This window comes from Aotus nancymaae, unplaced genomic scaffold (genome assembly GCF_030222135.1).
Source record: "Aotus nancymaae isolate 86718 unplaced genomic scaffold, 86718_ANA_hifiasm-v0.15.2.pri h1tg000058l, whole genome shotgun sequence".
Classification (NCBI taxonomy): domain Eukaryota; kingdom Metazoa; phylum Chordata; class Mammalia; order Primates; family Aotidae; genus Aotus; species Aotus nancymaae.
The window spans coordinates 17,759,327-17,785,031 of record NW_026988472.1 but is presented as its reverse complement, the minus strand read 5'-3'; the positions used below and the strand labels follow the sequence as shown (position 1 = coordinate 17,785,031).

Genomic DNA, 25,705 nt, shown 5'->3' with positions numbered 1-25,705 from the left:
TTGGTAGGAGTCATGTGACTAAGGAAGACTACTATCCAATCAACGACTTAGAGAACAGTTAACATTTTTCAGTATCAAAAGTAAGTCAAACATAAATTAATTTTAAGAAGTGAAGATACTCAATTTTCCTTTGTTACTCTGGGGAATTAGATGGGGGACGCTGTCTCATAGCATTTTCTCTCAGTGCTGAAAAGACTCCATTGTTTTATGTTTGGTCTTTTTCAGAACCTTTTAAAGTCAAATGGACTTCCCATATGAGGTGATTACCAGTTTTCTTTTCTTTTTTTTTTTTTGTGAGGTGGAGGATAGGGAGAGTGGTAAGAGGGAGAAAGACACCTAGGAAGAATAAAGAAGGTGAGAAAAGTGATCTAAGCTGAAAATAATTTCTAGTAGATCAAGGTAGTGAAAGATTTTATTTACTGTTTTCTGATAGTTGTTCAATCCTAGTTCCAATTCTAATTCAAAGTTATTTCCATTGAACTAAACACACATTTGTCAAAATATTTAAGTTTGAAAAAACATGGTCTAGATTCATATTCAATAATAATGTAATTATATCTCTGCTATAAATTTAAGACAAATCTAAAATATAACTAATATATTTATTATAATTTATTGTTTAGACTCATACTGACATAGTACCTTAAATAACTTAAAAAGCCAAAATCTTATTGAAGTGATGATAATTTTTAGAAATGAGAATTTAGCCATAACAAAAACAATGGCCAGCATTAGTACATATTTATGGGCACCAAAACAGAATAAAAACATTATCATTAACTATATCTGTTTGGCTTTTTTGCTGATTTGTTTAATTTACCTTTAGTTTCCTCCTTGCATTGAACTTCCTCAGCTGCTCTACTGTTTCTGGAAGATGAATCTTGTAGGCATAACGATCCCGCTCCTATGTAAGATGAAAGACAATGAACATATATAACCATTAAAAAAGTGCAGAAGCTTCATCTAAAACAAATAATAAAGCTAAAATTCTTAAATATAAAACTTGGATTGAATTTTAGATTGCAGATTTTATTCCATGATAGTGGTAAGCAATCTGAAATGAGAGACATTAAGATTAAACTGATAATAATAAAATAATATTTAATTTTCAGCAATAAAGGGCTGAAATAATAGGTCACATAAATTTCATATATATGGCTATGCGGCTAAAATAACAAATAGTAATGATTATAAAGGCACTGTTAATTTTTTTTTTTTTGAGACAAGGTTTCACTCTGTCGCCCGGGCTGGAGTGCAGTGGCACAATCATACCTCACTGCAGCCTCGAACTCCTGGGCTCAAAGTGATCCTCCCACCTTAGCCTCCTGAATAGTTGGGATATAAGTGTACCATGCCTGGCTAATTTTTTTTTTTAATAGAGAAGGAGCATTGCTATGTTGCCTAGGTTGGTCTCAAATTCCTGAGCTCAAGCGATCCTTCTGTCTTGGCCTCTCAGACTGCTGGGATTACAGGTATGAGCCACTGCGCCTGGCCCCAAGTTACCTTTGATATGATGGTCAGGTAAAACAAGCGTTTGAAAAATCAATTCCACAACGAATTCAGCATTCTACACTGTCATGGACTATAAAAATTACAGACTCTTCTAACTAGGACAAACTTTTTTTTTTTTTTTTGGAGACAGGGTCTTCCTCTGTTGCCCAGGCTGGGGTGTAGTGATCTGATCATAGCTCACTGTAAGCCAGGTGTGGTGGTTCCTCTGTAATCCCAGCACTTTAGGAAGCTGAGGGAGGAGGATTGTTGGAGCCTGGGAGGTTGAGGCTGTGGTGAGGTAGGATCTCGCCACTGCACTGCCGCTTGGGTGACAGTGTGAGATCCTGTCTCAAAAATAAATGAATCCCCCATTATTTATTTATATATTTTTAGAGACAGAGTCTCATTCTGTCACCCAGGCTGGAGTGCAGTGGTAAGATCCTGGCTCACCACAGCCTTGACCTCCCAGGCTCAGGCAATTCTTCCACCTCAGCCTCCCAAGTAGTTGGGACTATAGGCATGTGCCACCATGCCTGGCTAATTTTTATATTTTTTGTAGAGACAGGGTTTCGCCATGTTGCCCAGGCTGGTCTTGAACTCCTGGACTCAAGCGGGGTCCTCCCACCTTGGCTTCCCAAAGTGCTGGGATTGCAGGTGTGAGCCACCGTGCCTGGCCCCTCATGTATATTTTAAACCTCTTCTTACTCTTCTCCCCACTTTGGTCCTATTCTAATTTGCCAATGTATCATGGGGATTCATATGCTATAAGTACTCACTAATTTCATAAATATTTTGAGAGCTGATTATATGCCAGGTATTGTCCTATGCATTTGGCATACACAAGTAAAACCAACGAAGATTCCAGCCCTCATGGAAATCATATTCTGGGCAACAAGATGAGAAAACACAAAAAAGGTAAATTACAGAGTATGTCAAAAGTACTATGGAATAAGGCAAAAAAGTAAATCAGGGTAAGAAGGATTGGGTACACTGAAATTTAAAACAGGGTGAGTATGGTGGCTAATGCCTGTAATCCGAGCACTTTGGGAGGCTGTGGTGGGAGGATCACTTGAGGCCAGGAGTTCAAGATCTAGTGAGCACCTGTCCCAGCTACTCGGGAGGCTGAGGTTTGCTTCAACCCATGAGTTTAGGGCTGCAGTGAACCACAACTGCCACGCACTCCAGCCTGGGCAACAGAGCATGACCCCATCTCTAAAAACAAAAACAAAAACAAAAACAAAAACAAAATTGGGTGGTCAGAGTAGGCCCAATTGAGAAAGTGACATTTAGAAGAGGCAAGGGAGTGGTCTAGGCAGAGAAAATAACCAATGCAAAGGCCCAAGGGAGGGAGTGTGTCTGGAATTTTCAAGAAGTAGCCAGGAGACCAATGTGTGTGAAGCGATGTGAGGGGCTCAAGGAGAATAGTGGATGAGATCAGAGAGATGATAAGGCTGGGGTTAGTCATGCGAGCTTTTGGCTTTTATTCTGAGTAGGAGAGGAAGCCAGTGGAGGGTCTTGAGCTAGAGTGACATGATCTGACTTTATTTTTACAGATTCTGGTATTACATATGGAGCTTTGCTATATGGATATATTGCATAATAGTGAGGTTTGGGCTTCTAGTGTGCCCATCACCCAAATAGTGAACACTGTATTCAATAGGTGATTTTTATTTTTTTCCCTCTCTTTTATTCAAGATAGTACAAGATGTCCAAGTCAGAGCAATTAGGAAATTAATAGGTAAATTTTCAACCCTCAACTTTAAAAAAACATTAGTGGTTGTGCTGAGAATAGATTGTAAGATGAGGGTTAAAAAAAATAGTGGGAAGACTAGTTAGGAGGCTTTTGCAGTAATCCAGGTGAAAGATGATGGTGGATGAAACCAGTTGGAAATAATTAAAAGGGTGAAAGAGAGAGAGAAAGACTCTGAATATATATACTTTTGTTTTCTCCAAAAAGCTTTACTGAGGTATAATTACATACAATAAACTGTACATGTTTAAAATGTACAATTTGGTAAGGTTTGACATATATCTATACCATAAAACCATTACCACGATCAAGATAATGAACACATCTATCATGCTCAAAAGCATCTTCATACCCTTTTGTAGCCCCCAACTCCATCCCCAGTCAGCCACTGATCTACTTCCTGTCACTTAGTTTGCATTTTCTAGAATTTTATATAAACTGAATCATATAGTATGTGCTCATTATTGTCCAGCTTCTTTCACATACCATAATGATTTTGAATCTTTCCATGTTGTTGCACGTATCAATAGTCCATTCCTTTTTAATGCTGAGTGGTATTCCATTGTATACATGTACCATAATTTATCCTTTCACCTGCTGATGGACCCTGAGTTGTTTGCATTTTTTGGCTACTACACATAAAGTTGCTGTGAACATTAATATCTTTGTATGAAGATGTGTTTAATTTTTCTTAGGTAAATACTAAGGAGTAGAATCGTTGGGCTATACGATAGGAGTATGTTTAACTTTTAAGAAACTGCCAAACTGTTTTCCAAAGTGGTTGTACCATTTCACATTCCTACTAACAATGTATGAGTTCCTGTTGTTCTATATTCTTGCCAATACTTGGTATGGTCAGTCTTTTTGATTTTAGCCACTCTAATACATGTGTACAGGTATCTTATTGTGGTATTAATTTGCATTTCCCTAATGACTAATGATAAACATCTTTGCCTTTGCTTATTTGCCATCTATATATCTTCTTTGTTGAAGTGTCTTTTCAAATCTTTTCTCATTTTGAATTGGTTTGTATGCTTTGTCATTATTGAGTTTGAGAATTCTTTACATATTGCAAATATGTGCTTTATCAGATATATTCTTTGCAAATGTTTACTCCCAGTTTGTGGCTTCTTTCTTCATTCTCTTAACAGTATCTTTCAAAAACAGAAGTTCTCAATTCCATAGATAGAGAAAACATTTTTCTGACAGACTGGATGTGAGGTGTGAGAGAAAGAGGAGTAAAGGACAACACTAGGGTTTTCAGTGTAAGCACCAACTGAAATGGGGAAGACTGGGATAGGCAGCCTGAAGAATGCATGTCAGGCCTGGATTCTACAGCAACAGATAGGCCCTGGAGCTTATTTTTTAAAACATTCCCTATTCAATAGAACAAACACTTTTCCTCAAAGTCTAGTGTTTTAGTCAGAGTTATAACAAGGAAATTGATGATTCAAAGGTGAAATATGAAGATAGAATATGCACATTTCACCTTATGGCTCTGCCAATTACACTAAAAACTCTGGATACAATATATAAAGCAATGAACAGAAGACTCTGAAAAGTGGAGAAAAGAAAGTAGGGATCCCAGGACTTGAGGTATCGCTGGATTTTTTTTTTCTTCCTAACATAGTTCAGCTGGGTGTGAGATCAGCCTGTGACCTGGAAACTCCAAGAACTAGGAGTGTAGACAAAATAAGCCCCTGCAAAAGGCCACTTTCTTTAGCCAAAGGAATGAGCAGATGTCCCTGCAGGATAGACCCTTTCTGTGTCTTTGTGTTATATCAGTAACATTTGACAAATCAATTTTATAGCCTGGCTATGTCATTTTCTTTCCAACAGACTGGGAAGTTTACTACATATCTGACTGTGAACTCTATTTCTAGTGAACACCTTTCCTGCTCACTATTCACTAAGGTGATGTGGAAAGAGAGGTAAGGAGAGAGTCAAAATGTATATATTTTTAAAAATAAAATTATGCTTCAATTCTGATATCAATTATTTTCTAAGCTAGTAAAATCACAAGATTAAAAAAAGTCTGTTAAGGTATCTCTTGTCTTTTTTTTTTTTTTTTAGACAGAGACTCTCTGTTGTTACCCAGGCTGGAGTGCAGTGGTATGATCTTGGCTCACTGCAACCTTTGCCTTCCTGGTTCAAGCTATTCTCTAGCCTCAGCCTCCTGAGTAGCTGGGATTACAGGTGTGGGCTACCACACCCAGCTAATTTTTGTATTTTTAGTAGAGATGGGGTTTTACCATGTTGGCCAGGCTGTTTTATCTGGATTAAATTGTACCTCCTGACACTAATGATAATGTAATATTAATTTAGAAATTCATATTTAAATTTCAGCCATTCTAAAATAATACCTCTTACATCCACAGTAATGATTTACAAATACACACAGACAAGTATTGAAATATAACATAAGCCTGCTCTTACCAGCTAGATGACATTCTAATTAAGTTTTTCCATATTCAGATGACACATAAGCAGTGAAGTTAAACTGTCGTTTAGACATGGCATGTGATACTCAGCTCAAAGAGCCATATTAAACTTTTCATTTAAGTTACTAACATTTTTTGTCTTCCTCGTGCTAAAAATTTATTATGTATTAAGCTCAGATTACTTAGAACAAGAACTATAATCACTGGCAGGAACAAAGGTTTCCAAAAATAAATATGTTATTAGCCAAGATAATCTTTGAAAGCCACTGTAGGTAGGTACTGTATAATGTTAAACTATCTTCTAAGAGATCTGAAAAATGACTAAAATGGCTGCCATTTTCATTGTTATTTGGCATTTAAACTAGCTTCGAATGAACAAAAGATCCCGTTATGGAGAAAGTGAGGAAAGAAAAGGAGAAATAGGAATTCCATCTAAACTGTTCATTATATATCTGGGAGGGCAAAAAACCAAACCAAACCAAAACAAAACCACGAAGACAGTATCTAAAAATTGTTCACCTACTCTTTTCTGGGGGAAATCAGGAATAACTAGTACTGAGTATCAGAGGGGTGAATGCATATTTGAGAAGTAGCAGTCCTTCCACCTCCGGCTCCTCAGTGGCTGGAACTACAGGTGTGCACCACCAAACTTGGCTAATTTTTTATTTTATTTTTTTTTATAGAGACAGGATCTCCCTATGTTGCCCAGGCTGAGAAGTAATATTCTTAAGGAGAATCAAGATCCACTGAAATCTTAAAATTGTTCTGTAATACTATTCCATGTCATCACCCTAAGATACATTATTCATCTGCGTTTTTATGTATTTTATTGTTTTGCATAATCTGGGGAAGTAGCATAGTATAATACAATGAACATGCATTCATGGATTAAATCATCAGTATTTATTGAGCACCTACTGCATGCCAGACACATTCTAGGTGCTTAGACAGAAGTGAACCAAGAGTTAAGAGCCAAAAATTCCTACACTTAACGCAGCTTGTATTTTATGAGGTAGACAGACAATAAACATATAAGTAACATATAGGTATGTCTTAGGGTGACAGATGCTGTGGAGAAAAATAATGCAGGGGAAGGGGAATAGGGAATCCTGGTAGCATTCCTTCCCCCACATTTTAAATAGGGTGGTCAGGGAAGGTCTTACTAAGATGCTGATACCTAAGCAAACAACTGAAGATGGTGAGGGAACAAGCCATGATATCCCAAGGAGGAGTATTCTAGGAAAGGGTCATACAAAGGAGCTGAGGTGAAATGTGCCTGCAGTCTGAATCACAGCAAGGAGGCTGATATGATGGGAAAGGAGTAGGAAGGGAGAGCAGGAAGGAAGAGGTAACAAGAGCCAACTATCAGGAAACCTAACTGTATAGAGAATTAAGAAAGCATATCTAGGGGGAGAGGCCTGGATTCAGGAGTCATTGTTGTACATATAGCATTCAAAGCCATCAAAACTAGATGAGCTCTCCAAGGGCCAGGAATATACATAGATGTGATATTGTAAAATGTATATTCGGTCTACAAAATCCTTAGAATGGTGTAAGGGATATCTTTTGTATGCTAAAGATTGGCTGATGACTGGCAGCCCCTAGGCAGTTTCAGGAAGAGGGCTGGTCACAGGAAAGACCAAGGAGGGATGAGAGGGTTGGGACTTTTGGCTCCACCCCCAACCTCCAGGGAGGGGAGAGGGGCTAAAGGTTGAGTTGATCACCAATGGCCAATGGTAATGAAACCTCCATAGAAACCCAAAAGGATAGGGTTCAGGTTTTCCAGATAGCTGTACTTGTGGCGGTTCCTTGAGGGTGGTGAATCTACACAGGGCATGGAAGCTCCCCACTCCATCCTCCATCAATGCATCTCTTCATCTGTATCCTCTGTAATTTTCTATATAACACACTGGTAAAAGTAAGTGTTTCTCTGACCTCTGTGAGCCAATCTAACAAATTAATTGAACCCAAAGAGGGAGTGTAGGATCTCTGATTTGTAGCCAGTCAGTTTGACGTTCTAGCGGCCTGGACTTGTGTCTGGTATCTGAAAAGGTGGGAAGGGGAGGCCTTGGGGACTGAGCCCTCAACCTATGAGATGTGATGCTTTAGTGTCAGAATTGAATTAGAGAATACCCAGCAGCAGGGTTGATTACTTGCTTCTTAATGGGAGGGAACCCCTGCACATTTGGTGAAAGAAGTATTGTGTGTCAATTGTTGTTGCTGTGTGGTGCGAGAGCAGAGGAAAACAGTTCTGAGTTTTTCCACCTTCAGTTAGTGTCAGTGAAGTAGGGTTTGCTAGAATGGCCCTGGTTCACAGAAATATGTGGTTTGGGAAGAGAAAGAATGAAAGGGTGGGAGATGAGGAACATTTGATTCCTATGTGGTCTCCCATGGTTTGGGGCTGCAACTGTGCTGCAATCAGTTACTAAAGGTAAAAGTTACCAGTAGAATTTAGAGATGGATCCAACTCAGGGAGTTGGTTCACTGGATGCATAAGGATATGCAAACTAGTAAGAAAAAGGCAAAATACTCAATCCCTTAGTGGTGGCTGTCTGTAATAGCTGAATGAAATGAAACAAGTGCTGGGTGAGGCCATGATGCTAGACCAGATTTCAGTCTGTCTGAGTCCAGGCCACTAGCCTCCAAGCTGACCCCCAAAGGAAAAATTATACAGGGATGACAGTACCTCTATGACCTGTGATTACCACGAAGGTAGTTGATGTGAGGGAAGGGTAAAACCAAGAAACTACTGAAACCAGGGGGTAGAGTGTGAAGAAATTATCTCATTTCATAGATTGGTATCATCAGTTTACTGAAAATCCTTTACTAAAATAGAGTGTGAGAGTTACTCATCTAGGGCAGTTTATTTGGTTTTAAATGCTGCAGAGTGGACAGGCATGTTTGAATTGATGCAGGACCCACAGCTCACTACTGAACAATCATAATGGGTACAATGTGATCCAGACACACAGGAAGTTATTCTCGAGGGAACAGTCAGCCTAGTGAATGGAATAAAAGCCATTGTAAGGTCTGTTTAACCCCGAGAAGGTAGAGACTATCCAACTCTACCTATAAATGCCAAGTGGAGTACCCCAGGTGAAGCAGCTTATTTGGTTCCTATGCAGGCCATGTGGGTCTGGCTTTATGGTGATTGGGATATTCACTCACTGAATATATCCATTACACTGGTCGAAGTACATGCTATGGCTAAGGGGGCCCCTTTTGTATGGGCACCGATGAAAACATGAGTGTAATTAATAAGAGACTCGGGAAAGGCAGAGGGGAGAGTCACAGGACTCATCCCAGGAAGGTGTAAAGTTTAAATGATTATTAAGAAATAAGGTGAATGAATAAAACATTGATTGGGTGAAACTAAGAAAAAAAAGAAGCCAGGCACGGTGGCTCATGCCTGTAATCCCAGCACTTTGGGAGGCTGAGATGGGTGGATTGCCTGAGGTCAGGAGTTTGACACCAACTTGGCCAATATGGTGAAACCCCATCTCTACTAAAAATCCAAAAATTAGCTGGTGTGGTGGGTGCCTGTAATTCTAGCTACTCAGGAGGCTGAGGTAGGAGAATTGCTTGAACCCGGCAGGCGGAGGTTGCAGTGAGCCGAGATCGCGCCACTGCACTCCAACCTGGCGACAGAGTGAAACTCCGTCTCAAAAAAAAAAAAAAAAGAGAGAGAAAAGAAAGAGGAGAATAATGGGAGTCATCCCAGCAGGGTGGAATCTTTAGAGGGCTATTAAGAAATGGGATGAATAGGGTCAGGTGTAGTGGCTCACACCAGTAATCCCAGCACTTTGGGAGGCCGAGGGAGGTGGATCACCTGAGGTCAGGAGTTCGAGACCATCCTGGCAAACATAGTGAAACCCCATATCTACTAAAAATGCAAAAAAAATTAGCCAGGCATGGTGGTAGGCGCCTGTAATCCCAGCTACTTGGGAGGATGAGGCAGAATTGCTTGAACTTGAAAGGTGGAGGTTGCAGTGAGCTGAGATCATGCCATTGCACTGCAGCCTGGGCAACAGAGGAAGACTCTGCTTCAAAAACAAAAACAAAGAAGCAAAAAAAAAAAAAAAAAACAAGAAATGGGATGAATAAGGTGGAAATTGATGGGGTTAAAACAAAGATTTCAATATAATACTATGGAAGGCTGGTAGCGAGTCTCTGCTCTCCCAATGTTAAGGGGTTCCAAACAGGTTTGCTGTATTCACCTCAGTTTGGAGAAACTGAAAAAGTCAGAAGGCAGAGATTATAGTGAGAAAGTTGACCAACAATTACTTGGGGTAATGTTGAGGCAGGTTACTCAAGACAAAGATTGACACAGGGGGCAAGGTCCCTTGGTTCAACCACCTGTTGGGGACTCAACGCCTTTTTTTAGAAAAGGGTAAAAGTAAAGGTTAATAGGAGTATGAGATTTGTATTGTTTAAACAGGATTTACATAAATAAGTTATGTCTCCTTTATGCAAATGTTTTATGGAACTGGATAATTATGACTGGGTGGGGAACACTTCCCCTACCTAATATTGTAAAACAGAAGAAATGTAAATCTGCGCTTCAAGCAATATTAATTGAACATACTAACCAGGCACCAGTAAGGCTGCTTGAGCTCACACAGTGTGGAGTGAAGCTGGAGTGCTGGTAGGGACAAATTCTCCATCTGCTTGCCCTTTGCGGGGTGTTTAAATGGGGCTTATGGCCAGAGTCTGTAAGCATCTCCCAGTGACGACTACTAGGACTTTGCACTAGAGAATTTCCACTTGGGGGCATTTATTACCTTGCTATGGGACATTAACTGAAGCTACCCCTATGACTGAAGGACATAAAATGATCTTGACACCTTGAAATACTCACGCTTTCAGAGAAACATTCAAATGGGGATGGCAGTGCCCAGAATAGTTCCATAATAAAAGGAAAATGGTTTATAAAACAGGAGCATCCTCCCTGGGAAGTACAAGGAGGAAACATTCTCAAGCAGGGGAGCCTCTTTTCCCCTAGGACTGACTCTCGAACTGTGTGAGGAACTGTGGGATTCTGCTGACACCTGGATAGGGACTTGTGAACAGCTCTCAAGTGACCAACAAAGTGCTGTTTGGTGTGTAGATGACACTTCCAAGGTGAACAGATAGTATCCTGTCTGGAAGTATGCCACTCTTGATCAAAAGGTAAGATCAAATTAGCTTGGCGGTTGAATTGCATTCTGAAGAAATGAACAATAACAAAAGCTCCTGTGTTTGGTTTTTTACTGACTCATGGACAGTCGCCAGTGGCCTGGTCACATGGTCAGGCAGGAGAGGTGTGGAAACCTGCTCTGTTTATTAAGGGATGCCCCTATGGAGAATGGCCCTATGGAAATCTGGGGGTGCAATAAGTAGAATATGTTGATACCCATCAGAAGAGCCTCTTTCTGGGTTCAGAAAATGATTGACATTGACAATCAGAAAACCCTGTGTGCTCCCTCGAGGTGGCCACCTGGAATTTATCCACTCCATGAAATGAGTGGATAAATGGGTACTGCAACAGTGCAGAGATGGGCTGCATCTAGACAGGTTTCTTTTGCATCATCTCAATCACAAAATGCCAATAAGAACTATTCTGTCTGCCAGCAAAAGAGACAGACACTGCCCATGGCTATGGGGCAGATTTCCTGGTGGGAAGGCCCTGAACAAGCTGGCAAGTGAGGCTGATGTTGGTAGCCCTGGGAGGCAACAAATGGGTCTTGACAGGAATGGACACTGAATCTGGACTAGGCTTTGCTCGCCCAGTGGAAGATGTGAATGATGAGAATGCCATAAAAAAACCAGAACAGAAGATACTGCATAGATTTGGAGAGCTGAACACCATTTCTTCAGGCCAAAGAACACACAGTACATCCCATAATGTTCCAGCAGTGAGCAGAGACATTCTTCTCAGAAACAGTTTGATAGAGAGTAAAACAGGGGGAGATGAAAGCATGAAGGGCTGGCTTACTTGCCTTTACCAGTGTGTACTTACACTCAACATGAGTGGGGCTAAAGGAGTGTGCCCACTATTCTTTTGTTTTTCTGATTGATCTGGGGAAGAGGGGGTGGTGGAGGATGCTGGTATGAGCATGCAATTCTTGCCAAGAGGGGAGTATTCTGATATAATGACTATACTTTTTTCTTTCCTTCTTTCCCATATTACCTAAACTCCCCCCACCCCTCCCTATACAGTGGTTATAGGACCAGAGCCATAACTACCAGTGGTAGAAGCAAGGATGATTCCTAAACAAGAAATTCTATGTTTTTAAACCTTGTGTCAGAATTCCTAAGGACCTGATAGGGGTGGGTTGTGCAAAATGGGTTAATTGTGAATATAGCTATATTGCCTAGTGGTAAAAATGGCCCACTAACTTGGCACGTAGGTAATCTTAGCCTCTCTGCATGCGAGTGGGCTGAGAAGGAGGTAATTAGTAGACTAGTATTGCTGCCTCCCATCTAGACCAGCACCATGTTTATTCTAATGTCTCTTCCAATGGTTATTAGTAAAGTGAGGAAAAAATTAACAGCTGAGAGTAAAGGAATAAATAAATGGGTCATGAATTCAGGGAAATCCATTATTACATTACATTAACACCTTGAAAGAGACTCAGAGCAAGAAAGGATCCTGTCTCTTAGCTCAATTATATCAGATGTCTGAAAGGGTGAAACCAAGACCATTCCTGCTTTTAGAACCTGACAAGATCAATGGAAAACCTGCAAAGCTGAGTGGCCTCGCCCTGGGAGACCTATTCATACAATGTGATGGTGGACTGAACTAATTATTAATGCTTGAATGACATTCTAGTAATGTGGCAGTGTCTTTTGAGTTATATATTCTTTTATATTTCTTTCTTTCTTTCTTTTTTTTTTTTTTTTGAGACAGAGTTTTGCTTCTCTTGCCCAGGCTGGAGTGCAATGGCGCAATTTTGGCTCACTGCAACCTCTGCCTCCTGGGTTCAAGCGATTCTTCTGCCTCAGCCTCCCAAATAGCTTGGATTACAGGCACCTGCCACCATGCCCAGCTAATTTTTGCATTTTTAGTAGAGATGGGGTTTCACCATGTTGGCTTATATTCTTTTAATGTAAGGAATCCAGGTTCGAAGACCAGAAGTATACTGTGAAATATATATTTGGTCCTCTAGCTCACTTCCTGGCACACAACTCCTAAAAGCCTTAGAAACTCTAAAGATGTCTGATGGCTGGCAGCCCCTAGGCAGCTTTAGGATGGGGACACAAAGATCCAGGCAGGATTAGAGGGTTGGAACTTTCAGCCCCATCCCTTAATTTCTGGGGCGGGGAGAGGTACCAAAGGTTAAGTTGATCACCAATGGCCTATGTTTAATCAACCATGCCTACAGTAATAAAGCCTCCATAAAACCCCAAAAGGACAGGATTTGGGGAGCTTTTGAATAGCTATACACATGGAGGTTCCTGGAAGGTGCTGTGCCTGGGGAGGGTATGGAAACTCTGCTCCCCTCCTCTCCTATAACTTGTCCTATGCATCTCTTTATCTATATGCTTTGTAATATCTTATGTAACAAACTGATAAACATAAGTAAATGTTTCCCTGAATTCTGTGAGCTGCTGTAGCAAATTAACCAACTCCAAAGAGGAAGGGGCTATGGGGTCCCCAGTTTGTAGTTGGCTGGCAGAAGTTTCAGTGGCCTGGAGTTATGACTGGTGTCTGAAGAGGGGAGGGTTGTACGACAGCCCTCAATCTGTGGGATGCTATCTCCAGGTAGATAGTGTTTGAATTTAGTTGGGAGGATACCCAGCTGTAGTCTGCTACAGAGTTGACTGCTTGCTTGTTTGTGGGGAGAAATCTCCACATATCTGGTCACAGAAGTCTTCTGTATTGATTATTGCTGTGTGGTGTGAGAGCAGTTTGAGTTTTTTCAGCTTTAATAGAGAAAAAGAGGAGGAGTAAGGACAGAGGCCTATGGGATTCCAGTGTGAAGAGGTGGGAGAGGGGAGGTGAGGAAGAATCAGCAGGATCTGAGAAGGAGCAGCCAGAGAGGTACGATAACCAAGAGAGCAGGTGTCCCGGAAGCCCAGAGAAGACAGTGTTGCAGAAGGATGGATGTCTAATGTTGCTGACAGGTCAAGGACAAGGCCTGGGATTTGAACACTGGACTTACTAACATGAAGGTCAGTAGTGACTTGACAATAGCTGTTTTAGTGGAATAAATAAGATCGTGATATTGACTAGATTGGGTTCATGAAAAAGAAACGGGAAACTGGAGAATGTGAGCAGTCTATACAACTCTTTCCAGGAACTGCTGTCAAGGGAAGCAAAGAATAGGGGCAAAAGGTGGAGGGGGTTGTAGGGTCAGGAGAAGGTATATGTCTATATATGTGTGTGTATAATACAAATAAACTATAGCATGTTAGATCCAACAGAGAGAGAACTCGATGCACAAAGGGAGGAAGTTATTGGGTCAATGTGGTCAAATAAAAAGGGATAGGATCTAGTGGACAAATGAAAGTGTAGCGGCAGGCTGAATTAGAATCTTGGTTCCACCACTGACAACTTCTGTGACTTTGTGCAAATTTTTAACCTCTCCAAGCATTAGTTTTCTAACCTCTAAAGTGAAAATTTCCTGGAATTATTGGGTTATATAATGTCTTAATCAAGAAGTACTTTCTGATGGGTTGATGGGTGCAGCAAACCGCCATGGCATGTGTATACCTATGCAACAAACCTGCACATTCTGCACATGTATCCCAGAACTTAAAGTGTGTGTGTGTGTGTGTGTGTGTGTGTGTGTATAAAGGTACTGTTGTTTCACTGCTGTCCCAAGTTATAATTTTCCTTAATACTCACTGGCAAGATGGGCTATAAAACAAACTTTTAAAATCTGCCTTTTGGCTGGGTGCAGTGACTCATGCCTGTAATCCCAGCACTTTGGGAGGCTGAGGCAGGCAGATTGCTTGAGTACAGGAGTTTGAGACAAGCCTGGGTAACATGGTGAAACCCCATCTCTACAAAAAATACAAAAATTAGCCAGGTGTAGTACTGCATGCCTGTGGTCCCAGTTACTGGGGAGGTTAAAGTGAGAGGTTCATTTGAGCCCAGGAGCAGAGGTTGCAGTGAGTAGAGGTGGTGCCACTGCATTCTAGCTTGGGCTATGGTGTCAGACCTTGTCTTAAAAAACAAAAAACTGCTGTTTTCCTAAGACAGTAAATTCATATCTAGTATCTACTGAAAAATAGTTAATGCTATAAAGCACACAGTCACACCCAAAATAAAGATAATTAATTTATTATAACATGGTATTATTTCAGTTGTTGGTGTTGCATATCTTTGAAACACATGCTGTCAGAGAACAAAGAGGCCTTCCCCTGATGTATTTTGTCTTAATCCTCTTTTTTACCCTCTGATAGGTGCATGACACTCAAATGGTATGTCTTCTATTCAGATGTTCACAGATGATGTGCAGGAACAGCAAACAAGATGAAAACAACTAATGAAAAATACTCAGAAAAAAGAAAAGGTAAAAAGGACCATCTCACAGAGCAATGCATTCCTGTCACTGGAAGTGTTCAGACAAAGTGTAGAAGGTGACCTGTGAATGCTCATGTACCTTAAGCCATGGGTGATTCAGTGCTTCATAAACAGTGATCCTTTCAGCTGGATCCAGCATCAGCATGCGACGTACTAGGTCTTTGGCACTTTCAGAGATATGGCTCCACTGCCTTGGATTCATCTGAGGAAGAGGAAAGGAAAACTACATAGTTATCTTAAGTGAGATATTAACATTCACTATTATTTAATATTCCTATACTGCTTCAATGTGAATAAAATTCTGAGAGCAAAGAACAGAAATTTGATTCTAAAGGCATGCATTCTGAGGAAGAAAGGATAAATGCAATTCTTTTACTGTTGTTCTTTACTACATAAGAATTTGTGTCAGTAAATATTCCATACACATATTCTTGTTATGTAAATGATAATATATTCAATAACTGAAGACCAGAATGTTCATTATTCCAGTTTCTATCTTTAGATCCTTGGCTAGGGAGACTAGAATACATTGATCCAGAAAGGACTAAAATAAAACTTAAAATTTTTAAAGAAATATTTAAAAAATATGTTTCTAAAAATTGAGGTTAGCAATAATTGTGAACTATGCAAAGTTATTAATAGGATATTCTAGTCACTGCATATCAATTTCAGCGTTTAGGAAAAAGTATTCTACTACCGTAGGTCCCACAGAATATTGCTCATATATTGTCCTCAGTGAAGATACTTTTGTTCTTTTAGAGATGAGACAACTAAGCCACATGGCTTAGTTGACTAAAATCAAACAAAAATAATTATGAATTGTTCAAAAGACATAGGACTTATGAGAAAGGCTGTGGATCTGTGAGGCAAGTGCTAGAAGGTTCCTGGGAAAAGGGGTATGTCTGAGACCCAGAATCATAAAAAAAAAAAAAAATCAGAGTGGTTAGGGAGTGGGGTTGAGAAGGCAAGTGGGGAAAGGAGGTAGAGACAGAATCTTATTCCCTGCTCAACATCAGTAAATTGACTGATGGGGTGAGCTTATGTGAGCTACCCAGTACCAGGACATTCAAGCAAAGCCATGGCTTTAACAGGCAGAGACCCATATCACCTTCTAAGGGAGAAAGATGAAGAGTAAATTCCACAACATTTTAAAGCCAAATGACACCACAATACTTGCACTGCAGTATAAATAAGTCATTAAAATTTGACCAGGGGCTAGCATTATCTCTGACTAATGTGAGGATTTGTACTTGAAGATGGGTAGTGAAAAGTGTCTTTACGTTGGGTATAGCCCTTAAAATTGAAGTATACTTCATTCCCTCCCCCCGCAACAGGCAGAATTTCAAATAGTAGTCACTTCTGTTTGTAAAATCCCATTAAGATTAATGCCATGAGGCTGTTTAAATATCATCATCTGGCTGGACACAGTGGCTCATGCCTGTAATCCCACACTTTGAGAGGCTGAGGTGGGAGGATCACCTGAGGTCAGGAGTACGAGACCTGCCTGGCCAACATGGTGAAACCTTGTCTCTATTAAAAATACAACAATTAGTTGGGTGTGGTGGTGCACGCCTGTAGTCCCAGCTACTCGGGAGGCTGAGGCATGAGAATCGCTTGAACCTGGGAGGTGGAGATTGCAGTGAGCCAAAATGGTACCACTGCACTCCAAGCCTGGGTGATAGAGTGAGACTCTGTCTTAAAAAAAAAAAAGAACATCATCCTAGTGGAATTGTGCTCAAATGACCAATTTGACATGAGGTGAGGGATTAGATGGGGCTTGGATAGACTTGTCTCCTCTCCCCATCCTGAAGCAAATGTGCTCTTTAAAGTCTGAATAATTTTTCCTTGACAAAGGGGTTGAGAAATCATCTGAAAGTAGTGGTATGATTTCTGAAATGAGTAGAGGTTAAGAAGGATATTCCCTTGTCCTTTTTACAAGAGAGTTCAATACAGGATTTTCTCTTCTTTCAGCTAAGAAGAGTAGCTAAAATAAATTTGGGAGGTTGAATTTTTAAGGTGGAACAAAATAAGGCTATAAAACAATCTTACTTATTTGATTACCAAAGCGATGGCAGCTTCAAATCTTGCTGTGTATATACTAACTGGCTACCTGTAATAATGATATGACATTACATCTCTTATATATAGTTTGGGAAATATATTTTTGCCCTTTATAAAGAACTTAATTGAGGTTAAGTGTTAGCATATATTCTAGTTAAATAGTATTTTCTAATAGCTACTTTAACAGATCCAAAAACCTAGCAAATGATAATTTGAAAGTCAAATTAAAATCACTTAAGACCAGTAGCAGTTTATAAACTATGACAATTTAAATGTACTATATTTAATGGTCCCACTTTTACAAGTGCTGGAGGTAAAAAAGAAAAAAAAAGTACTACATTTAAAAGGTGTCATCAAACTTTTCTTGAAAATATCCATTGAGATCAAGAATTTTGTTAATAGTTCTTTTGCTCAGAACCATTAGAGTGATGAAATGAGGCCAAGCGCGGTGGCTCGCACCTGTAGTCCCAGCACTTTGGGAGGCTGAGGTAGGTGGATCACTTGAGGCCAGGAGTTCAAGACCAGCCTGGCCAACATGGTGAAACCCCCATCTCTACTAAAAATACAAAAATTAGCCGGGCGTCCTGGTTCATGGGCCTGTAATCCCAGCTGCTCGGGAGGCTGAGGCATGAGAATCACTTGAACTTAGGAGGGAGAGGTTGCAGTGAGCCAAGATCGTGCCACTGCACTCCAGCCTGGCTGACAGAGCAAGACTCAGTCTCAAGAAAGAACTACTAGGGTGATGAAATAATTTTTTTGAAATCTACTTTTTTTGGGGGGTGGGGGGAGACAGGGTCTCGCTCTGCTGCCTAGGCTGAAGTGCAGTGGTGTGATCATGGCTCATTGCAGCCTTGACCTCCCAGGTTCAGGTAATCCTGCCACCTCAGCCTCCCAAGTAGCTGAGATTACAAGTGTGTGCCACCAGGCTTGGCTAATTTTTGTACTTTCTGTAGAGACCAGGAGGTCTCCCTATGTTGCCCAGGCTGGTCTTGAGCTCCTGGGCTCAAGTGAGCCCAGCTGAGACCTGCTTTAAAATAATGTAGTAATATGCAGAATACACATAAAACAAGATTGTCTATGTTATTGAAGCTGGGAGCTCATTATACTATTCTCTCTACTATTTTTACTTGTTTGAAACTTTTGATAATAAAAGAAAAATAAATGCTGACAGAATTATATCACAGTATACTAAAAGAAAAAGGCCGAGATTCATCATAGATGGTAGAGATGGATCTATACTTCAAACTAAGGTGCTGAAAACCTAGGCCTTTTGTAAGGAAAGTCCTGAAGATAAATGAGAGGTGAGGTTAGCCAAGTAAACGAGTAAATAAATTATTAACCTCAAAGCTTCAAATTCCAGGTACAAAAAAAATTATGATGTAGCTGCCACCATCCATCTGACTTACTATAATACTAGAAATAGGGAATTGTTAAATAACTTAATTTTTGCACATGTGTGAACAGTCTAAGTCTTTTTACCAAGAAACAAAAATAACTCTCCAATGTTTTAAAAATAGACGAGATAAAATAACAGAGTCTGCTGGAATGAAGCACATTGCCTTGGAAACTAGGAAGTTAACAACTGAACAAATACAAAGGAAGAATTCTATTAGCAAATGCCTATAACTCAAAAAGGCAGGTGGGGGATTATTATTATATGTTACCTACCTCACAAGTTGCTGTGAGGACTAAATGAATTAAACTGTTCTAAGCACTTTACTTATGTACTTAGAATAGTTCCTGTCATGGAGTATAAGTGGTATGCCTGAGTTAGCTATCATTATTGCTAGTATTGTTATTATGCTGATGTATCAATAATCATGTTTCTTTTAAAATGTCAGCATCTGTGATTTCATCTGGCTAAATTCAAACAGAATTTGGCTGTGCATTCCTGAGAGCAACTCACAACTTCCTTGGATTGAAGAGGGATGACTACTTACAAGCAGTTTCCTGAGACATTTAGTTACCTGGTAAGTATTGATTTTATTCCCCAGTGGCCAACTGATTAGAAGGAGCAGAAAAACCTATACTTAAAACATATTTCTCTGTTAACAGAGCTTTGTCATATATCTTAAACTAACTAAAACAACAGACAAACTTATTTGCACTCATAAACTGATGGTGAGTGAAGTAAATAAACCAACAAAAGTATATACCATTCTCATCTGCATAAACTTCGGTTATGGCTTAAAAGGATAAAGCTGTGTAACTCTGGGACCACTTTTATTTTTTTTTAATTTTATTTTTCCAAGTTCCATATAAAATTCTGACATTATTGAGGAACTGAAGAGAAAACTTTAGAGGCCTCACAGTTTTAGAGTGCAGTGTCACATATACATGTTTTTGGTTTTATGTTGTCAGTCATGGCCGAAAATGAAACAGTGATTAGGTTGAATAGAAAGTATGAGTTTCAGTAATAATGAGAGGAAAAAGAATTTCCCCAACTTAAACAGTCTTAACCTGATATCCAGACACACACTCCCCCATGCTTCCCATGCCCAGCCTCCTAGTCATTGTCAGCTATACCCTGTGGGACAGGACAAAGGAGTCTAAGAGCCGGGGTAGTGAAATCAACCTTAAGCTTATTGATTTCCAAGAAGTCCTTAGGTGTTTTTGATATCGCTATTCATAATGCCAGTAATGACTTTTCAATTTTTTACTAATTAAAGTAATTATTTACTAAGCACAAGTCTGTGATAGTACATGAGGCTGCCAACACATAGTAGCCAAAGAAGAGTAGAAATGTTTAAGCCACATTGAAATGCCTCTATATTGTATTATGAAATGCAGTTGTCATGGCCATTTCCTTTTATCCTTGAATGTAAATGGCTAATGTTTTCAGCTGTGCGGGCATAAATTTAAAATTAAGATAAAGAATGACTAAAATTACACCTGGATGAAATTCGATTTTAATTTTACAAATTAAGCAAAAAGCTTTAAAAGTAAGGCCCCTTTCTCAAATTACACTAAGAAGGGTCATAAGTGTTTTCTTCACTAGGGTGATAGCTCAGCTGACAGTGACTCAGAAATTTACTTGAGGCCTATGTTGCCTACCAAGGCCATCGGATCAATGATGTAAGCAAAGGTCTTTTCTCTGATTGGGTAACTATCTGGTAGTCAATCAGTGGGCAAAGACAGACAGTAACTTCAAAAAAACATTTTTCAGGATAAATTAATCTCAATGGAAAAAGAAAATGTTCATGATGCATTACCTTATATTTTCCTTTAATAATTCCTTCAAACAATCTTTCCTTGGTTCCGTAAAAAGGCAAACAACCACTGAGCAGGATAAAAAGGATCACACCACACCCCCAGACGTCTACAGGCTTTCCATAAGGCTCTCTTTTGACCACTTCTGGTGCCATAAAATGAGGTGTTCCAACACGTCCTACATTTAAAACAACATTAAGGAAAAATGTTTACATAAAATGGGGTTTTCCACTTGAAAACTAAAGATAATAGAACAATAACAATCAGAATAAAAAGTTTACCAATACATATACTCTTTCACCACTTCTCCCCTCCCCATAAAATCAAGTTCACACAGAAGAAAAAAATTACTTATCTAATCACTTCTTGAAAATATTGAGCCCAGATTAGGTATTTTGTCTTGTAACATTGGCACTCCCTATTGAATTCTGCATGCTACATAGTAGGTATTTATGTGGTTCTTACCTCATGAAGAAGTTTAAAGTTTCTAATTCTCACATGTTTGAAAGTCACTAAAAATACAGAGCAGAGGCAGGTGGAAGAGTCAACAGGCAGAGCCTGTAGCTGTCCAGGAAAGAGTAGGGAGGCCTGGTCTGGGCAGAGGCAGAGGCAGAGCAAAGGAGAGGAGGGGGCAGGCAGGCAGGCATGAGAAAAAAATCCGTGGAAAAAGGATGACTTGACTGCCAAATGGAAATTCCCCAATGAAACCTAATGCTGAGAACTGTTATTTGAAATGTGAATTTTACTCTGAAATCCTGTTCGGTTGATTTTACAGGTTAGTTATAGGAATTAACAATAGTTAGTAATATTTTGTTATAGCAGGAGTTTTTAGCTTCGTCCTAACATTAACATATGAAGAGAATGAGAGCAAATATTATATGGCATAAACAAAAGCAAAATTATGAAGCTCCTCCCATTCAATCCTCCTTGACTTTCATCTTCTTTAAAGAATACTTTCGTTTCTCTATCAAAAACTAGCTTTCTGTAAGGAATCTGATATCAGCTGTTTGCACATTCATACCTATCTTTAACTCAGTATCCCAAAGCAAGTCTTCTATTGTGGAATGAAAGTCTTGTAGACTGTAGAAAGATCATTGTGGGAGGGGGCACTGCCCACTGGACTTGGCAGCTCTTCTAGATGTATGCAAGCCCAGCCACCTCCCTTCCTCCCTGTGTCTCTCTCTCTCTTTCATCATACTGAGTTCAAGATAATTTTTACTTTGAAGATTGTGCAATACTTTATTTAGAACTCAGAACTGTAGTTTTAAAAGACCTTAGTTAGAGATCTTTTGGTTCGGCTAGAGAGAATATATCAAGTTCTGTTCATGATTATCAAATTCAGTTGGGATGGAGAAGGATAAAAGAGCTCTTTGCTTGTGTATCAGGATGTACCTTTGCTGCAGATAATGTAGTTTCCCTTCCTCCCCCCATAATAGAAAAGATTAAGTTCAGGGTTCAGTAGTGAAAATATTTTCATTTAAAATGTATGATAGATCAGTGAAAACTATTGGCTAGAAGGACCTAGCTAAAGAAATACTTTTATTTCTGTACTGCCCCATTTTGCCTCCTCAAGTAACATGAAGAAGCTGAAGGGATGGGAACTAAGCCTCCTATGCTTCATTAATAGCCTGGACAGGGAGTGGCCGCTGGAGAATTGGCCTTGTTCTGATGGACAGGAGCTAGTGAAGTAGGAGAAACCAGTATCATCCAGGGTACTGGTACCAGGGTACCAGTCAGGTACCTGCTGACAGTTTGGATGATGCTTTGAAACTCAACTTGACTCCTAGGACTTCCCAAGCCAAGCCACTCGAAATGGGGGCCTTACCCTGGGAATAATCAGAGCAACCATGGCCAGTCCCAGCCATCCTGAGAAAGTTCTCTCCATTTAGCTAGACGAAGACTACCCAATTCTGGAGAATTATTGTTCAATCTTGGGGAAGATGCCTGTGTTTGGTTCAATAATTTGCTCATAGATGACAGGGGAAAAACCATGGGAGAAAGAATGCAGAGGAATGCTTTTTTATTTCATGTAAATCAGTAGAATGTAACAAGGACCGGAGTTAATCTTTAATCTATACCAACTTCCTAAAACTCCTTGTTTTTGCTGATTCTACTTCAGTGACCTCTTGACTTTTATGACTTTGACCACAAAATTTTAAGAAAAGGAAACAAATTAGCAAATGAAATTAAATGTCAGTTTGAGATATTTTGGACAAATATTTAAATGTTATATATTTTGATAATACAATAAAACCTTCCTACCTAGAATCTCTGGGAGAGAATTGTTCTGAATAGCTACATTTTAAAATACATTGTGATTTTAATCTTTATGCACACAATCCTTTTTGCTTTAATAATTTCTTTTGGCCAGGTGCGATGGCTCACACCTGTAATCTCAGCACTTTGAGAGGCCGAGGTGGGCAGATCACCTGAGGTCAGGAGTTTGAGACCAGCCTGCCCAACACGGAGAAACCCTGTCTCTACTAAAAATACAAAATTAGCTGGGCATGGTGGTGCATGCCTGTAATCCCAGCTACTAGGGAGGTTGAGGCAGGAGAATCACTTGAACCCAGGAGGCAGAGGTTGGAGTGAGCCAAGATCGCACCACTGCACTTCAGTCTGGGCAAAAACAGTGAAACTCTGTCTCAAAAAAAAAGAACTTTTTTCTTTTTTTGAGTCTCGCTATTTTCCCCAGGCTAGTCTCAAACTCATGGGGTCAAGAGATCCTTCTGCCTTGACCTCTCAAGTAGCTGGGATTACAGGTGTGAGTCACAGTGACTGCCTTACTTAAACAATTTTGTATGGCTTTCTACAATTTCCTGACTTCTTTTACACAGAATGCTGTTCATAATTTAACCTTTTCTTGATGACTCAGAGTTGTCGTTGTAGATATCGATTAAAGAACTATCCTATAGAACAGAAACCACCCTCAGGGACTTCAGAGGTATGTAAGAGTTGCTTTCTTTCGTATTAAAAGGCTGCTGCACCTTCCAAGTTTTGGTGTCTGCTCTGTATATATACATATATATTTTTGCCAGGCTTTTATTTCTTTTCTCTCATGATGCTTTAGTTCTGCCTTCTACTAATTTGTTGCTTTTATAATCTGCTATTAACTAGAACCTGACTAGCAACCAGATTCTTTGATTTAACAGCAATTTACTAAGTGCTGGTAGGTCCTAGATACCCTCAGCCATGGTCCCCCTTACTCTTACAAATCATAGTCTTTGATGTAAGTCCCTGCATCCAATGCTACACGGAGGTATGTAGCCCAGATAGTTATGGCAATATGAAAGAGAAGGAATAGGGCTATCCAACTTGGGATGGTGAAGATAAGCCAGCTTTAAAGAGGAGACAGTTGTTGGCACAGCCTTCCAGAACAGTAGGAATTAACCAGACAGATAAAATGACAAAAGTCACTCCAACTAGAAGGAATAGTATGTGCAACATATGAAGGAACATGAATCTACACAACTTTTTAAAACATGGGAGCAAGTCAGCCTTAGAGAGTGTCTTTAGATGCCCAATTGTGAGGAGCATGAGTGGATTTTTAAAGGTGGAATAAATTTGTTGCTATTATAGTTATTTTCTAGGTTTCTATTTGTATTCTGGGTAAGTTTCCTAAATAGCTAAGTTTCAGGTAGGAGGAGTATAAATATGTTTAAATGATTTTTACTATACATAACATATAAGGGAATGAATTTCTTTCTATTTGGAGGACTAGGGATTGGAATTTCAAACTGACAGGAAAATGGCTTTGGGCTTTAAAATTGATAAATAATTAAATAATTGGCAGAATTTCTTTCTTTTTCTCTTTTTTTTTTTTTTTTTTGAGACAGGGTCTTGCTCTGTCACTCAGACTGGAGTGCAGTGGCGTGATCTCATCAGCTCACTGCAGCCTCTGTCTCTCAAGCGATCCTTCTGCGTAGCTGGGACTACAGGCTTTTGCCACCATGCCTGGCTAATTTTTGCATTGTTTTGGAGAGATGGGGTTTTGCCATGTTGCCCAGGCTGGTCTTGAACTCCTGGGCTCAATCTGCCTGCCTCAGCCTCCCAAAGTGCCAGAATTACTGCGCCCAACCTTAATTGGCAAAATTTCAAAAGTGCCTTAAACAACAGAAAAGCTTTTCCTAAGAGAAATAATTTCTCTATTTATTCATATTCTATTTTTAAAAATAGAATATGTAACATTCAAAGTTACATTGTAACTTTCAACGTTACTTCAAGAATACAAAAAAAGGTGTGCTAAGAAATGACAATATTTTGACCATCAGGAAGTATTTTAATTCTAGAAGCATGGAGAAAAATAAATTTTGAATACTGACACATAGGCGGGGGTTCAAAATTAGCTTTAAAAATAAACAATTTAGGGGAAAGGTTCATGGACTTTAGGAAAAGATTAATATGGAAAATATGTCCAGGTAAATGTAATGCATCTATTTTTCCCCTTCAATCAAGATGCACAATAAAATATGAAGTCCATGACATTCTGAATACTAACAGAATGTAGATCCAGAGTAACAGAAACAAAGTCATTATATATGGCCAGTATATAACACATAAATTCATTTCATTTCATCCCATTAACCTTGGGAATATAATCATCAGAAATTATTTGTTTTAAATGTATAGTCTTAACATAGAAGTGATCTGCATAAGTGCCAGAATTGAGAGTTAGTGTAACAGCAAATTTGTTTAAAAAATAATTTAGGATTTTCACTTGATTACAAGATCAATATGAATCATCAGTGCTATGTAGTTGCCCAAAAAGCTAATGCAATTTGGGGAACCTGATAGAAATGTAAGGCCCAGAACACAAAAAAGTGATAGCCCAATGCTACTGTGCACTGGACTGGCTGTACTATAATACCTGTAGTTAGAGTGTACAGTTCAGGACCCTGTATTTTGTGGATACTGAAGAGATTTTGAACCACTTTATATGAAGAATGGCAAAATTATCATAGGGAAGTTAACTTGGATAAGACCTAGGGGGACATGGTAGCTGTCTACAAACAGATGAATGGTTATCATATGGAAGGATGAAAATTGTTCAGAGTGGTTTCAAAAGTCAGGATTAGGACGACTGGGTAGAAGTTACAGAAAGATGCCAAGATGAAGTTTTTAATACTTAAGGAGTTGTCCAAAAATGAAATGAACTGTTCTGGGATGTAGTGACTACTTTGCTATCTGAGGTTTAATACCAGAACTCAGTCTTTTGCTGGGATATTATGGAAGAATTCAATC

At 39.5% G+C, this 25,705-nt stretch overlaps 1 protein-coding gene across 13 annotated transcripts in view; it reads right to left on the bottom strand.

Moving 5' to 3' along the window:
• CASK (calcium/calmodulin dependent serine protein kinase) overlaps positions 1-25,705 on the bottom strand; it is a 427,869-nt gene that overhangs the window by 113,104 nt on the left and 289,060 nt on the right. For all 13 annotated transcript variants that reach the window (XM_012448141.2, XM_012448142.2, XM_012448153.3 and 10 more), the window contains exons 7-9: positions 20,467-20,642; positions 15,273-15,395; positions 821-904 (exon numbers count right to left, since the gene is read on the bottom strand). In XM_012448141.2, coding sequence (XP_012303564.1) covers positions 821-904; positions 15,273-15,395; positions 20,467-20,642 — 383 coding nt within the window. The remainder of the gene's footprint in view (positions 1-820; positions 905-15,272; positions 15,396-20,466; positions 20,643-25,705) is intronic.